The following is a 13,691-nucleotide window of genomic DNA, read 5'->3' as shown; positions in this document are numbered from 1 at the left end:
TTCAATAATGTAGAACTCCTGCTGTTTGTTTGCTGTATGTGTAGTATCAAACTTGTATATATGAGGATGAATGAATGATTGTATGAATGAGAGCAATAGTAGAGAGGCTTCGAATGGCATATTCGCAATGTCCTAAAGGATCAATAACAAAAACAAAGCTGTTGCGAGCCGCAACAGTGCTAAAAAACTGTCTCAAATAAAAAAGCCCTTATTTTCTCCATCCCGACGCTTTCAAGCATGCGGCTTTGATCCAAAATTCCGACTTCGGAAGATCATTAAGGTACCCAGCGACGACTACCAATTTAACCGTTTCATAACAAAAGCAGAGAACAAAAATAGTACAGTGATGGAGGATCACTGGCTCAACTAACCCAAGGAACACAAGAAAAACGCGCTCCATAAACGGACGAGACATGAAGTCGACTCAGGACACAAATCTTCGTTAAAACATGACTACTAATTTGGATTACAGAACTTTAATCGATGGATCATCCGAGCTCACCCGAAATAAGGTGCTCTTTAACGGTTTAGAGAAGAAAATGTCTCCAAACCAACGTGAATAGAACAGTATTTTGTAATTAAGTTAAAAAAATTGTTACACATTGCCCTGTAATACAATACGGTAGGATCGGGGTTCAAATGCCAAACGAACCGTTCCCCCATAGAGAGGACTGGCTGTAACCCAACATACTACCAATGTGTCTCGTAAACCAGAAATGGCAGGCATGACCAAGCAAGTTGTTAAATCATGGAAAAAGTCGACCGTAGCCTTATACTACATTTTCCATACTAAATGCATAAAGTGTAGCAACACGTTCGATCCAAAGACCGTTCTTCATGAAAACAACAAAAATTTCAACCGCAACCTTGACCATGATTTGATCCCGTTATGTAATTTGATTCAAAGCAAATTATATTATCTCATTATCAACATCACGATTGCTTCCTAGATATGGGTTCATGACGTTTGCAACCCTTTCACTTCAACTGGAGCAGTCTGGTCAAACCGGATCGCCGTGACTGACAACGTACTCTTAATTTTCGGTGGCTTTTTGTTTTGTTTTCCAATGCGCTCCTGATACAATCGAGGCATTTCACTCCGCTATATAAAGAAAGCCTTCCAAATTTTTCGGTATCAGAAACCATTTGTTCGCACTCCACTCAACACAATACAAAGCTCCAGTAAAATGTACTCCAAGGTATTTACGCAACAAGAGCCCACGTTGTTTGGATCTGTTTTCACTGATATCCTGTATTTTGTAGATCATCGTTGTTCTTGCGCTTGTCGCTGCCGTCAGTGCCCAGTCTCACTATGGACATCAGCAACAGTACCACCATGAGGAAGAGCACCACGGACCAGTGCACTACGAGTATCACTACGATGTGCACGATGATCACACGGGTGACGTTCATGGACAGAAGGAGGCCCGCAAGGACGACTCTACCCAGGGCGAGTACTACCTGATCGATGCCGATGGCCACAAGCGTACCGTCACGTACCACGTTGAGGGTAAGAGCGGATTCATCGCTCAAGTGCACCGTGAGCCGATCAAGGGATACCAGGCTCCCCAGCCTCAGCACCATCACCAGCCACAATACCATCAGCAGGCTCCAGCCCACCAAAATTATCATTACTAGAACGCTTCTTAGTCCTTTCGAATTGACCCCATGGTTGTGAAATAAAAGTTAAATCTAACTGTTAAATGTTCGTGTTAAACGTTTATTAATATCATTCATATTCAACGTTTAGATTGAGACGTATAATACCTAAATTACGAAACAAGTATTACAATTTTATACAAAATACAAGTTCTTGCATTTGGCTTTGACCATGAACGAATTTTTATAGAGCCTTGTATGAAAAGAAAATTTTTCGTTTTTCCAACGTTAAGGCAATTTCACGATCTACTCGTCTTATAGCTTGGGTTCATGATAGCTCTGTATTGCTTCTAAACTATAACCTACCTGGCTGTGAGTGTGCTTCAGTGATTTGATCTCTTTCTGGCAGTGTGGCTATAGCAATGGTGTTTCGAATACAGAGAATTGAATCATACGATTTACTTAATTCAATGCGAATAAGAGTTAACACATCCTTCAGCTCTGGCGGTACTAATACACAATCAGTGGATGCTCGATTCGCGTCCTGGGAGTGTCACTTATTTATTAACCGTGTAATTGTTCACTAACTAACAAACTAACTATAAACTAACCTAATCGAACTAAACACGGATACCAAATTGAAGTTTGATAGTCAAAAGGACATGAAAAAAATAAAGTAAGAAAGAGTAACACAACGGACAAGCACAACTGCTGACATTCGAAGTACCGACCAAGATCGTTTAAACGTTTAGAGATGACCACTTTCCGATTATTTGCTAAGTAATTGGATTTCCGACGATCGATCACGATCAATTGCTGATGCCTTGTCGACAAACGGGACACAAAGAAATTATCAAGAGATTCTTGATAATAATCTAGGAGCATTTATTTTATTTTTTATCAGTTTCTCCATAAAAAAACCTCACAATCAAATCTTTTAGTTTCAAGTGATTGGATCCCGAGCAACTGACAGCGCGTGTTATTAAGCCGGAATAAAACGAAACGTGTGAATTGGCGTTGAATAGATTCAAGCCGTTTGATCCATTTATCGATATAAGGTTTTCTTAGCACTACACCAAATTCTAGAATCGATCTCAGCAGACTACAATATACCGTTTGTATCGGATCGTCTAAATCTGATTTGAATCGGATCGTTAAAATCCTTTGTAATTTTGTATAAGAGTCTGCTATCAAAGAGTAGCTATCAAAAAATAATCCACGGAGTTGGCTATCTACGGGGTTTTAGAACGCTATTTGTGGTCTAGTGCTCCCGATATTTGAGTATACTTATGTTGTATGTTGTGTGTATTGAGGTAGTGCAAAAAATCTTTACAAACAGTGCGATAAGGCGCATGCCCTTCAATTCGTGGTCAAATTTTGAAGCGTCCATTACCGCAATAGAGACGATCGCACGCTGCATTTATCGCTGATCTGCTTCCTTATGTTCCTTATACTCCGTCCTTCCTTTTTGGTATTTTCTTTGTTATAAAATCTCATACATATTTTAATATGCCTGAGCTTTTGTATCAATTGCACCTATTCCTAAATCTCGTTAAGCGATTCGATTGGCTAACATTTCAAGCACAGCACTTGGGCGTACCCATTGAATAAAAAAAAGTTTAAAAAGCAAGTTTTGCTTACCTCAAATGCAACCCATGCCCAGCCTTGACCATGAATTCTCTATGTTATGTCATTTGACGCGCCATAAACTGTGACCAACCTTTTTTTGTTTCTTCGCACAATTTCACATGCAACCCTTTCACTTCCACTAGAGCAGTCTGGTTCAACCGGTTGAAACATTTGGCAAACCGTGACTGGCGACGTACTCTCTAATTGCGACAACTTTTCTTAGTTTTTGGCTTTTCCAAAACTCGCCCGATACAATCAGTTCATTTCACTCCGCTATATAAAGAAAGCTCTCCGGATTTTCGGCATCAGAAACCATTTGTTCGCTCTCCACTCAACACAACACTAAGCTCCAGCAAAATGTACTCCAAGGTATTTGCCATACGGCCAGAGCCCCCGTCGTTTTGATCTGTTTTCACTGATATCCTGTCTTTTGTAGATCATCCTTCTTCTCGCTCTTGTGGCCGCCGTCAGTGCCCAGTCTTACTATGGACATCAGCAACAGTACCACCATGAGGAAGAGCACCACGGACCAGTGCACTACGAATATCACTACGATGTGCACGATGATCACACTGGCGATGTCCACGGACAGAAGGAGGCCCGCAAGGACGACTCTACCCAGGGCGAGTACTACCTGATCGATGCCGATGGCCACAAGCGTACCGTCACTTACCACGTTGAGGGTAAGAGCGGATTCATCGCTCAAGTGCACCGTGAACCGATCAAGGGATACCAAGCTCCCCAGCCTCAGCACCATCACCAGCCACAATACCATCAGCAGGCTTCTGCGCAACAAAATTATCATTACTAGAATATGTCCTAGTCTTTTCAAAATTCTTTTATAGTTGTTTAATAAAGCTACAATCCAACTCAACATCAGTAATTTGTTTCTGTCAATACTCATATATCTTCTCCAATTAGTAATATTTTTATTAAAACAACCACTGTTAACGACATGTTATTTAATAGTTATGGCTCAGATGTCACTTTATTGATTGTTGCCGTTGAATTTTCTTCTTCTTCTTCCTTGGCACTACAACCTCGAGAGGTCTCGGCCAGCCATTTCTTGCTTTCTGTGACTTGATTTTACCCGTAAGCAAAGTAGTCAGACTTGCGTACAGAGAGGCGGTCTAGATGGTCCTGCCGTGTGAAGACCGGCGCCGTTATCGCCTCGGCCACCAGACCGCCACGGTTGGTTTTCTTCTACAGGTAATGTGTGTGAGACCTCACGAGGTTGTAGTGCCAAGGAAGAAGAATAAGAAGAAATCCACTCAACAATGTAAGCTTAGTCTATAAAGCAAAGAATATCAAACTATTCTGCCAGCTGATGTAGTATGAACTCAGGCAATCATGGAACCCGTCTGCACTATTCCTTTCACCACCAATAACGGGGTTATTAGACGACGGATGTTTTGGTTGATGATTTTCTGTCAAATATGGCGTTTGACAGAAAAAAACCCTCTGTCCGTGTAGTAACACAATATGCCGAACAGATTTTTATTGCCATCATCCGAATTATTTTACATTGGAATTGTACGTTATTCTAAAATGGAATGAAATATTTATCATTAACACGTATCGTACCATGCCGGGCACCGACAGACGATGTCATTATGATAGGGATACTTTTTCGTGATCGACAGCGCTTTGATCAGACAAACATTCGGTTTGAGATTGTTTGGTTCAAACTGGTCCCAAAGCGCTTTCTATGCATTAACAAAACATTGTCTTCAATATTCATCTTCAATCACACGAAGTAAACTGGACAATAATATACAATAAAAATTGCGAGGCAAAACAACGCTTACAAAATGTAAACAATCCTCACTTTGACGGAAAAAAAACAGCTAGATTGAAATCTGAATTGAGCATGTCGAATTCTTTTTTTTTTCAGACCGGCATTTATCTGTCAAACGCGTTTTGACAGAAAATCACCGATGAAAAATCCGTCGTCTAATAACCCTATAAGGGGAGGGAAATTAATAGGCATTTCTGAGGTATTTTCGAATGGTACGAATCGTTACAATCAAGTCCACTTGTAAATGAAGTTTACTCGTTCAATTTTGTAACATTTCCCCATTTAAAATGATATCTATTACTAAACAAAAGGATGAACGATGTTTTCTATTGATAGTATAAATCTATCTAAAGTATAAATCTTCCCATCAATTAGTTCACAATTAGCTCTAACAATGAAGTAACAAAATTCGATCTCAATTTTTTGTACTATTCTGAAATTCAATCACTCGTACATATGCTTTTAATCCAAGTCATAATATGCTTCATTGCTAAATTTACTAACTCTTTCAATTACTATTATATCATAGTTGTTTAATTTAATTACAATGAAAATGAAAACATTGATTTTCCGTTTCTTTAAACTAATTAAACGATCTCACCTCTGTCTCATTCTGTTCCAGGGATCTCATCATTATCTCTTGAATGTTACTATTGCAGACCAAAGAAATGAAATCTGCTGTAGCAAGATATCCATCACTCATTCTTGATTGCACTCATTGCAGTGTTGAACCGGTCACAAAGAAGCTTTAAAATTTTTCAAACAATACGTTGATCAGGATCTCACGAACCGCATATTGAGTAGATAATTTATTAAAAATAGAGTCGGTCTAAAACTTCTGAAAACTTTCGCTTAGAAGAGAGAAAGTGAGTTCGAGGGATTATTGCTCCCGAATGTATTGAAGGACAATGCCGCGCGCTATAAACTGTACTACGCTCTCGCTATATAGTAGCGCCATGTCTCAGGGGGCTGATCATGTCAGGAGACTGGCACCAGACAATCCAAAGACCATCAATCCGTGATCCGTGAAGATCTTTTCAAGCAATCCACATTGACAGAGGAAGAATAGTACACCTGGTGGTGAATGAGGAACAATAGCGAGGCCCGACGGCGTGAAATTTATTAAGAAGTTTATTTGCTGTTTACGCTTTCAGTTGGACACAAACCCCAAACACTTTCTACGACTCCAGCGATGAGGCCATATTCTAAATGAAAAGACCATAAAATTTGAAAATCGGCTATACAGGTATCTCTGGATAGTCATTATTTTGGGTGCATTTTAGGGTTGGACCACTAACAAGCCATGACTCTCTGGTCAATAAAGTCAACATTCCCATGTCGATTTTGTTACACGGAAGCGATGACAATGGTTTAATACTTCTAGTCTTTTCTAATGTAGGTATATTTAATCCTAGGATCCTGCCAGGCAATCGGAAACTATTGACGCTCCAACAGACAGTATTGCTCAAACGTTCAACTATTTTCAGCTCGACTTATGCATGCGCCAGAGTCTTGGAACTGTTGACCTCTCTCAAAGCAAAATCTGGATGACAAAACATTTCCTCGCAATTCTTCTAATGTTTTCTTCATTCATTTATTTCTAATGCTAAAGATTATTTCAAAAACTGTTAAAAAATAAGCAAATATTTTTCCACAACTTCTTTCACCATTCCAACTTGGCCTTCAATAAGACCTGTTATATAATTTGACGTTGCAAAAGTTGTGCACAAACTTTTTTCGGGGTTTTCTTCCTAACCATTGCCTTAATTCGTATGCAATCCTTTCACTTCAACTAGAGCAGTCTGGTTCAACCGGTTGGAACATTTGGCAAACCGTGATCGCCGTGACTGGCGACGTACTGTCGATTTTCAATGGTTCGTCACGTATTTTGTCCTTTTTTCAATGCTCTCCTGATACAATCAGTGCATTTTGCTCCGTATATAAAGAAAGTCCTCCGAAGTCTTTGCATCAGAAACCATTTGTTCGCTCTCCATTCAGCACAACACAAAGCTCCAGCAAAATGTATTCCAAGGTATTTGCCATACGACCAGAACCTATGCCATTTAGATCGGGTTTCTCTAATATTCTGTCTTTAGCAGATCATCCTTGTTCTTGCGCTTGTCGCCGCCGTTAGTGCCCAGTCTCACTACGGACATCAACAACAGTACCAGCCTCAGAGCTACCACCATGAGGAAGAGCACCACGGACCAGTGCACTACGAGTATCACTACGATGTGCACGATGATCACACGGGTGACGTCCATGGACAGAAGGAGGCCCGCAAGGACGACTCTACCCAGGGCGAGTACTACCTGATCGATGCCGATGGCCACAAGCGTACCGTTACGTACCACGTTGAGGGTAAGAGCGGATTCATCGCTGAAGTGCACCGTGAACCGATCAAGGGATACCAAGCCCCCCAGCCTCAGCACCATCACCAGCCACAATACCATCAGCAGGCTCCTGCTCATCAAAATTATCATTACTAGAATACTTCATAGTTCCTTTTAAAATCCTATCAAAGTTGTTTAATAAAGGTACAGTTGAACATAATATTTTTAATTGGTTCATACTTCTTGTTCTTATTTGAACAAACATAATTTTGCTGGAAGATTTTGAGCTAATTTTGAAGCCAAATTATCATCAAATCATTCTGAACCTCTGGCTACAAATTGTCAATTAAAAGTTTCAGTAAATGTAAGTTAAAAATTGAAACAATTTTACATGCATAAGTTCTCGTTTCAAACCAAAGAGTTTTATACCGATAGGTTTGCCCATACAGCATCGGTTTGAATAATTTATCTTGTGCACATTAAAAATCTCAATAGAATGTTTACAAAAGAATAGCACTTAATGCTCGCGTCTTATCGCGAAGCAGTTGTAGCGCCTGATAAGACAGTAAGTCGGGCCACCGGTTCGTAATAATTCCACATCTAACGGATTGATCCACGGAATGAAAAGATTTTACTAATCGTAATTATGGTCTATGGTTTGTTTGGCCCCGAGAGGCGAATGAAAAAAGCCTAGTTAATAAAACATACAACATGGTTTGTTTGGTACCATGTGCATGACATGGCTAGCAAATCAGGACCTGTCAAATGTTATTTGTTCCACTGCTTCCAGACTATTAGCGTTTTTCCCTTCACGACAGTAACACAGAATAGATTATACAGTGACTATTAGCTTTGTTTACATTCTTGTTCTTGGACATGGAGCAAAAATTTTTATATCGTACTCTATTGATTGAAAATAACTATCCAGAAAAATGAATAAACAATTTTATATCAAATTTTCAATACCCGTTACCATGAATAATCCTAATTGACAAAGATGAAAACTCAGCCAGCATTAATTTACCAGCCGGAAGAAATCGACCATGTTTAGTTGGGCCGTATTGCGCTTAGAGTCATTTGTTTCACACATACGACCGGGAGAACATTTATTAGTAACAAATTCATTATTTAATAAACATATCAAGAACAAAAAATCGAGAATACAACAAAAGATAGCGTATTTCGCTTCAAGCTATTCAAGCTAAGCTCACTATTTTTTTTTTTATTAAGGACGGCCTGGCCGTATTGCTGTTATTCAATTTTTATTTACTCGGAATTGGCAGCTGATCATTTTTTTTTTACGACAATCCCGTCGCGACTATCTTCCGTAAAAAAAAAAAAACGTTTGGGGAAAGTATCGAGCGCACAGTTTAGCGTCCCCGTCTATCAATCGATTTTCTACAAAACTGTATAAACGCTATCACCCATTGGTAGGTCATTAAGACCTATCAATCCTCTATGTGTGCGACCTTACAGGACTTTACTGGTTGGATCGTTCCAGTACCGGTACCTGATGAGTCTAGTTCGCGAATAGCTCGTAGACCTCGTCTTTGTAACGGTTTCTTCATTGACCTTGCATGGTTTTGCTCGACACATGTAAATATTTAAGAATGACTGTTTTACATGACATAACTTACAATCGACCAGGAACGATCTTCTTCTTCCTTGGCACTACAACCTCGAGAGGTTTTACTCGTTTCGAAGTAGTTAGCCCTGCGTACGGGGAGGCGGTCGGGATGGGTATAGAACCCAGGTCCTGCCGTGTGAACACCGGCGCCGTTATCGCCCTTGCCACCGGACTGCCCCAGGAACGATAGTCGATCGAATTTTGGCGGTCCCGTGATAGAGACGACAACGGCGCCGGTCTACGCACAATATGGTCGGTTCTTCGTACGCAGAATTTCCCATCCACCTTCAAGTAAAATCAAGTCAAGAATATTTAGAAATGGCAGGCCAACAGAACCGGTGTTCAAATTTCATCCAAACGGCCTTCCTTTAGCCTATTCAGTTCAGTTAAATGAAGTCAGAGGAATCCCGAAATGGCAGGATGTGAGTTCCACAGAACAAAAATAATGTGACGTCGTTTTAGTAGAAAAATGTGGAATATCCATGCTTGACTTTATCAGTTAACTACATTTTATCCTAATATCATCTTGTTTCAGACATTAGTGTGTTATTTAATTTAATTGATTTGGCCTACCGTGCTACTACAGAAAACATATTCGGTAAAAAAGATAACAGGCCACAAAAAGACGATAACCTGGGGTATCAGGTCTTGTGGTAAGGTGATTGCCGATCTTTAAACAACAGAAAACGATATCAATCTCCATTCGAATAGCTACCTTATACGCAGAAATGACTAAACCTAGCTAAACGTAATACCAATTCAAGGAAAGCAGTAAAGGCAGGCTAGGACTTCTCGAGATTGCACAACTAAAGAAGAACAACAAATTGTGCTTCCTTATTGTGTTATTATGCGGCCTTGATCATGATTTTTTCCCGTTATGCAATATGACTCAAAACGAGTTTCGTCTACCCGTAATTGTCAATATGTTTTCCTCCCAAGCATGGTTTCGTGACGTATGCAACCCTTTCACTTCAACTAGAGCAGTCTGGTTCAGCCGGTTGGAACATGCGACAATCAGTGATCACCGTGAATGGCGACGTACTCTCAATTTTCGGTAGTTTTTCGTTTTTCCTTTTTCCAAAGCTCTCCTGATACAGTCGGGGCATTTCTCACCGCTATATAAAGAAAGCCCTCCGAATGTTTCGGCATCAGAAATCATTTGTTCGCCCTCCACTCAACACAACACTAAGCTCCAGCAAAATGTACTCCAAGGTATTTACGCGACGAAAGTCCATGTTGTTTGGATCGAGCTTTTCTAAAATCCTGTCTTTTGTAGATCATCCTTGTTCTTGCGCTTGTCGCCGCCGTCAGTGCCCAGTCTTACTACGGACATCAGCAACAGTACCACCATGAGGAAGAGCATCACGGACCAGTGCACTACGAGTATCACTACGATGTGCATGATGATCACACGGGTGACGTCCATGGACAGAAGGAGGCCCGCAAGGACGACTCTACCCAGGGCGAGTACTACCTGATCGATGCCGATGGCCACAAGCGCACCGTCACGTACCACGTTGAGGGTAAGAGCGGATTCATCGCTGAAGTGCACCGTGAGCCGATCAAGGGATACCAGGCGCCTCAGCCACAGTACCATCAGCAGGCTTCGGCTCATCAAAACTACCATTACTAGAAGATTTGATGAGAAAGCTTCAATTTAGTCAATTAATTAGTCAATTGGATGGTGTAATAAAACAACACAACATATCTTCGTATGTGATTTGTTTGCTCATACACTGCGAAACGGCTAAATTATAATGAGAAAGAGTATACGCATAACTTTTTAAGTTCTAGTTTTTTCGTGTATATTTTCTTAAAGTCCCACCACTCGGATTGGCAGCCAGGCACAGGGCCCTTGGCACGAATTTTGAAGCAACCCAGAATCGAGTTTGAACGATATGTCGGGTGAAGACCTCCGAATAGTTCTTAACCCTTATAATCCATGTATAAACCATGAGACCATTGCCATTTCTTATCGACTTCGTCTCACAAATCGGCACAATCTTCAAATCTGCAAATATTCTTGTCCCGCAATTATTATGATACACATTTAGTGACCAGATAACCTATTAAGTGTATAAGTTATTCAAATAAATTAAACAGGATGTGTTGTACTGGTCAGTTCTTTACAAGTTGCTCCGTGTGATAAAAAGGGCATCAGATCAGCATTATATTTCTTATTAAACGCAACGCAATGACAATGTAATATAGAATGTTCAAATTTAAAAGCATAGTAGTAGAACATGTTGACTAGGTACTACCAAAAGCTATGAATCAGAGCAGTACAAAGCGGATCTAACAAATAAAGAATATAATTACGATCCTACTACATGACACCGACCTGGCAACTGATCAGAAGTAGCTGCTACAAACGTTCTGCACCAGGCGTCAGGTCCGACATCGATCCTGCAACATTCCACTAACTGGCAGCAAGTAAGAGATACGCTAGGGGATCAGATTTACATATGTATGTGTCTTTTAAGAACTCAAAAGTGTAGGACACGTTGGAGCAAATAACAAAATATACAAACTCCTGCAAATCGAATAAATGATTACATGGTGTACCTTCAGGAATCGTTATTAAATGTCGACAATAAAAATAATGGTGCGTTCAACTAATCGATCGATGGATCGAAGGAACCAACAGTACGCATTCCTCAGACATGCATGCATAGAATTCACTGAATCTAAGCGTTAGAACTCTAGAACCGATAAGGAATAACGTGATGAGATAATCGCGTCGACGAGTAGTCCTGAATGAATATCATTGTTAGCATCGTAAGACAAGCGAGATAAAAATGCTCGGTAAAATGTAAAGCTATAAAAGTGAAGCCCTTGCTAATAAAAACGAAGCTACATGTGCGTATATTCTACGAAAAATCAAAGCTGCAGAAGTTTAACAATTGTAAACCTCACCGTGCATTGTGCCCCTTAGAAGGGAAATCAAGAGTCGCGATTTAAATACAACTGTGTTTTTATTTAAGATGACTATATTTGCACATTCAGATATTAGATTAAAAAGGATATTAGAGAGGAGCGAATTAATATGCGTAGACATATACGAAGAAAGTCGTAAGGTGTGACAGGGACAACTTTGGTACATCACCTCAGTGCCAAAGGACAGTGCTAAATGAAAAGAAAAGATTGAACAAAGGCTTGAGCTGTTTCTAAAAGCCTAACGACTGGCCTTATAAAATGGAAGTGCAAAATAGTTAGAGCTCGAGGGAAGTAATCGGACATTTTGAAATAATATATGTCAAAAAAAGTATTTTGCTTTAATACATACATATGCGATTTGTATGAATTTTCTTCGCCTTCAATATGCTTTCTGCATCATTAAACGTCCTTTCACTTCAACTGGAGCATACAGGTTCAACCGGTTGGAACATTTGGCAAACCGTGATCGCCGTGACTACATGTCGATTTTCGTAAAGTTTCTTTTTCTTTTCCTTTCTCCTGATACAATCAGTGCATTTTGCTCCGTATATAAAGAAAGTCCTCCGAATTTTTCTGCATCAGAAACCATTTGTTCGCTCTCCATTCAGCACAACACAAAGCTCCAGCAAAATGTATTCCAAGGTATTTGCCATACGACCAGAACCCATGTCCTTTGGACCAGATTACTCTAATATCCTGTCTTTTGTAGGTCATCGTTGTTCTTGCGCTTGTCGCCGCCGTTAGTGCCCAGTCTCACTACGGACATCAACAACAGTACCAGCCTCAGAGCTACCACCATGAGGAAGAGCACCACGGACCAGTGCACTACGAGTATCACTACGATGTGCATGATGATCACACGGGTGACGTCCATGGACAGAAGGAGGACCGCAAGGACGACTCTACCCAGGGCGAGTACTACCTGATCGATGCCGATGGCCACAAGCGTACCGTTACGTACCACGTTGAGGGTAAGAGCGGATTCATCGCTGAGGTGCACCGTGAGCCGATCAAGGGATACCAGGCACCACAGCCACAGTACCATCAGCAGGCTCCCGCGCATCAAAATTATCATTACTAGATTACTTCTTAGTCCCTTAGAAATCCTGTCATATTTGTGTAATAAAGCTACAATCAAACCAAACGTAAAATATTGTTTTATTTAATACAGAGGACAACTTCAATAATAATCTCTTTTTATGTCACTTAAAAATTCTGGAAAATTATCTTATTAATAATTCGCTTACCAGCGAAATAAGCTGCAAAGAAATTCAAAAAAAAACAAGCACCCTTCAACAAAAGTGAATTTATTATAGTGCTTATAAGAATACAGAAGCTTTCAAAAACATCAATAGAATCGCTACAGCTTGTTATTTTAGAAATAAAAAAATAAATAAATCTTTAGTACAGTACCTAAAACAATATTGACAAACGTTTTAGAGGAACACGACGTATGAATTGATTCGCAAAATTGTAGCAACAAATCAAATAATCTATAGTAAGCTGTCCTGTCTATTAAGGATAAAATATAAAAAATACCGCAAAGAAAAACTTACAGAAAACTTTTATGCTTTGATTTATCAAAGGCTGTTGGCATTTGATCTTCTTAATGAAATTAATTCTTTTGCTTGTTGAAAAAAAACGAATCTTTCTTCTTCGCCCTCTTCTTGTTGGCCTAACGACGTCTAAGGTCATGCTTGCCGTTTATGACTTACTAGACTTAATGATACCACGTAGTTAGAAAGTCAGTCCACACTATTGTGAGACG

The 13,691-nt window shown here is 40.0% G+C and overlaps 4 protein-coding genes across 6 annotated transcripts; all 4 read left to right on the top strand.

Annotated features, from left to right (window-relative positions):
* The first annotated feature begins 1,101 nt into the window (after nucleotides 1-1,101).
* LOC118511170 (larval cuticle protein A2B-like) lies at nucleotides 1,102-1,795 on the top strand. The gene is made up of 2 exons (XM_036053910.1): nucleotides 1,102-1,199; nucleotides 1,264-1,795. The coding sequence occupies exons 1-2, from the start codon at nucleotides 1,188-1,190 to the stop codon at nucleotides 1,636-1,638; spliced, it is 387 nt and encodes a 128-aa protein (XP_035909803.1). The 5' UTR covers nucleotides 1,102-1,187; the 3' UTR covers nucleotides 1,639-1,795.
* A 1,721-nt stretch (nucleotides 1,796-3,516) lies between these two features.
* LOC118511167 (larval cuticle protein A2B-like) lies at nucleotides 3,517-4,129 on the top strand. The gene is made up of 2 exons (XM_036053907.1): nucleotides 3,517-3,597; nucleotides 3,665-4,129. The coding sequence occupies exons 1-2, from the start codon at nucleotides 3,586-3,588 to the stop codon at nucleotides 4,037-4,039; spliced, it is 387 nt and encodes a 128-aa protein (XP_035909800.1). The 5' UTR covers nucleotides 3,517-3,585; the 3' UTR covers nucleotides 4,040-4,129.
* Nucleotides 4,130-7,008: 2,879 nt separating this feature from the next.
* LOC118511166 (larval cuticle protein A2B-like) lies at nucleotides 7,009-7,598 on the top strand. 2 transcript variants are annotated; one of them, XM_036053904.1, is made up of 2 exons: nucleotides 7,009-7,058; nucleotides 7,123-7,598. In XM_036053904.1, the coding sequence occupies exons 1-2, from the start codon at nucleotides 7,047-7,049 to the stop codon at nucleotides 7,513-7,515; spliced, it is 405 nt and encodes a 134-aa protein (XP_035909797.1). In that variant the 5' UTR covers nucleotides 7,009-7,046; the 3' UTR covers nucleotides 7,516-7,598. The 2 variants fall into 2 exon arrangements, with proteins under 2 accessions (XP_035909797.1, XP_035909798.1); XM_036053905.1 differs by having other exon boundaries at nucleotides 7,010-7,058; nucleotides 7,126-7,598.
* A 2,536-nt stretch (nucleotides 7,599-10,134) lies between these two features.
* On the top strand, nucleotides 10,135-13,063 carry LOC118511172 (larval cuticle protein A2B-like). 2 transcript variants are annotated; one of them, XM_036053914.1, is made up of 3 exons: nucleotides 10,150-10,198; nucleotides 10,263-10,327; nucleotides 12,713-13,063. In XM_036053914.1, exons 1-3 carry the CDS (start codon nucleotides 10,187-10,189, stop codon nucleotides 13,002-13,004), a joined length of 369 nt encoding a protein of 122 aa, XP_035909807.1. In that variant the 5' UTR covers nucleotides 10,150-10,186; the 3' UTR covers nucleotides 13,005-13,063. The 2 variants fall into 2 exon arrangements, with proteins under 2 accessions (XP_035909806.1, XP_035909807.1); XM_036053913.1 differs by lacking the exon at nucleotides 12,713-13,063 and having other exon boundaries at nucleotides 10,135-10,198; nucleotides 10,263-10,714.
* The last annotated feature ends 628 nt before the right edge of the window (nucleotides 13,064-13,691 follow it).

The sequence above is a fragment of the Anopheles stephensi genome, chromosome 3 (genome assembly GCF_013141755.1).
Source record: "Anopheles stephensi strain Indian chromosome 3, UCI_ANSTEP_V1.0, whole genome shotgun sequence".
NCBI lineage: Eukaryota > Metazoa > Arthropoda > Insecta > Diptera > Culicidae > Anopheles > Anopheles stephensi.
Note: the sequence above shows the minus strand (reverse complement) of the source record. Positions and strands in the feature narration are given on the sequence as shown.

Bases quoted from the DNA above. Each gene is read 5' to 3' on its own strand.
- LOC118511172 (XM_036053914.1), top strand. The intron at 10,328-12,712 runs GTACCACCATGA...CCAGCCTCAGAG, and splicing joins TACTACGGACATCAGCAACA to CTACCACCATGAGGAAGAGC.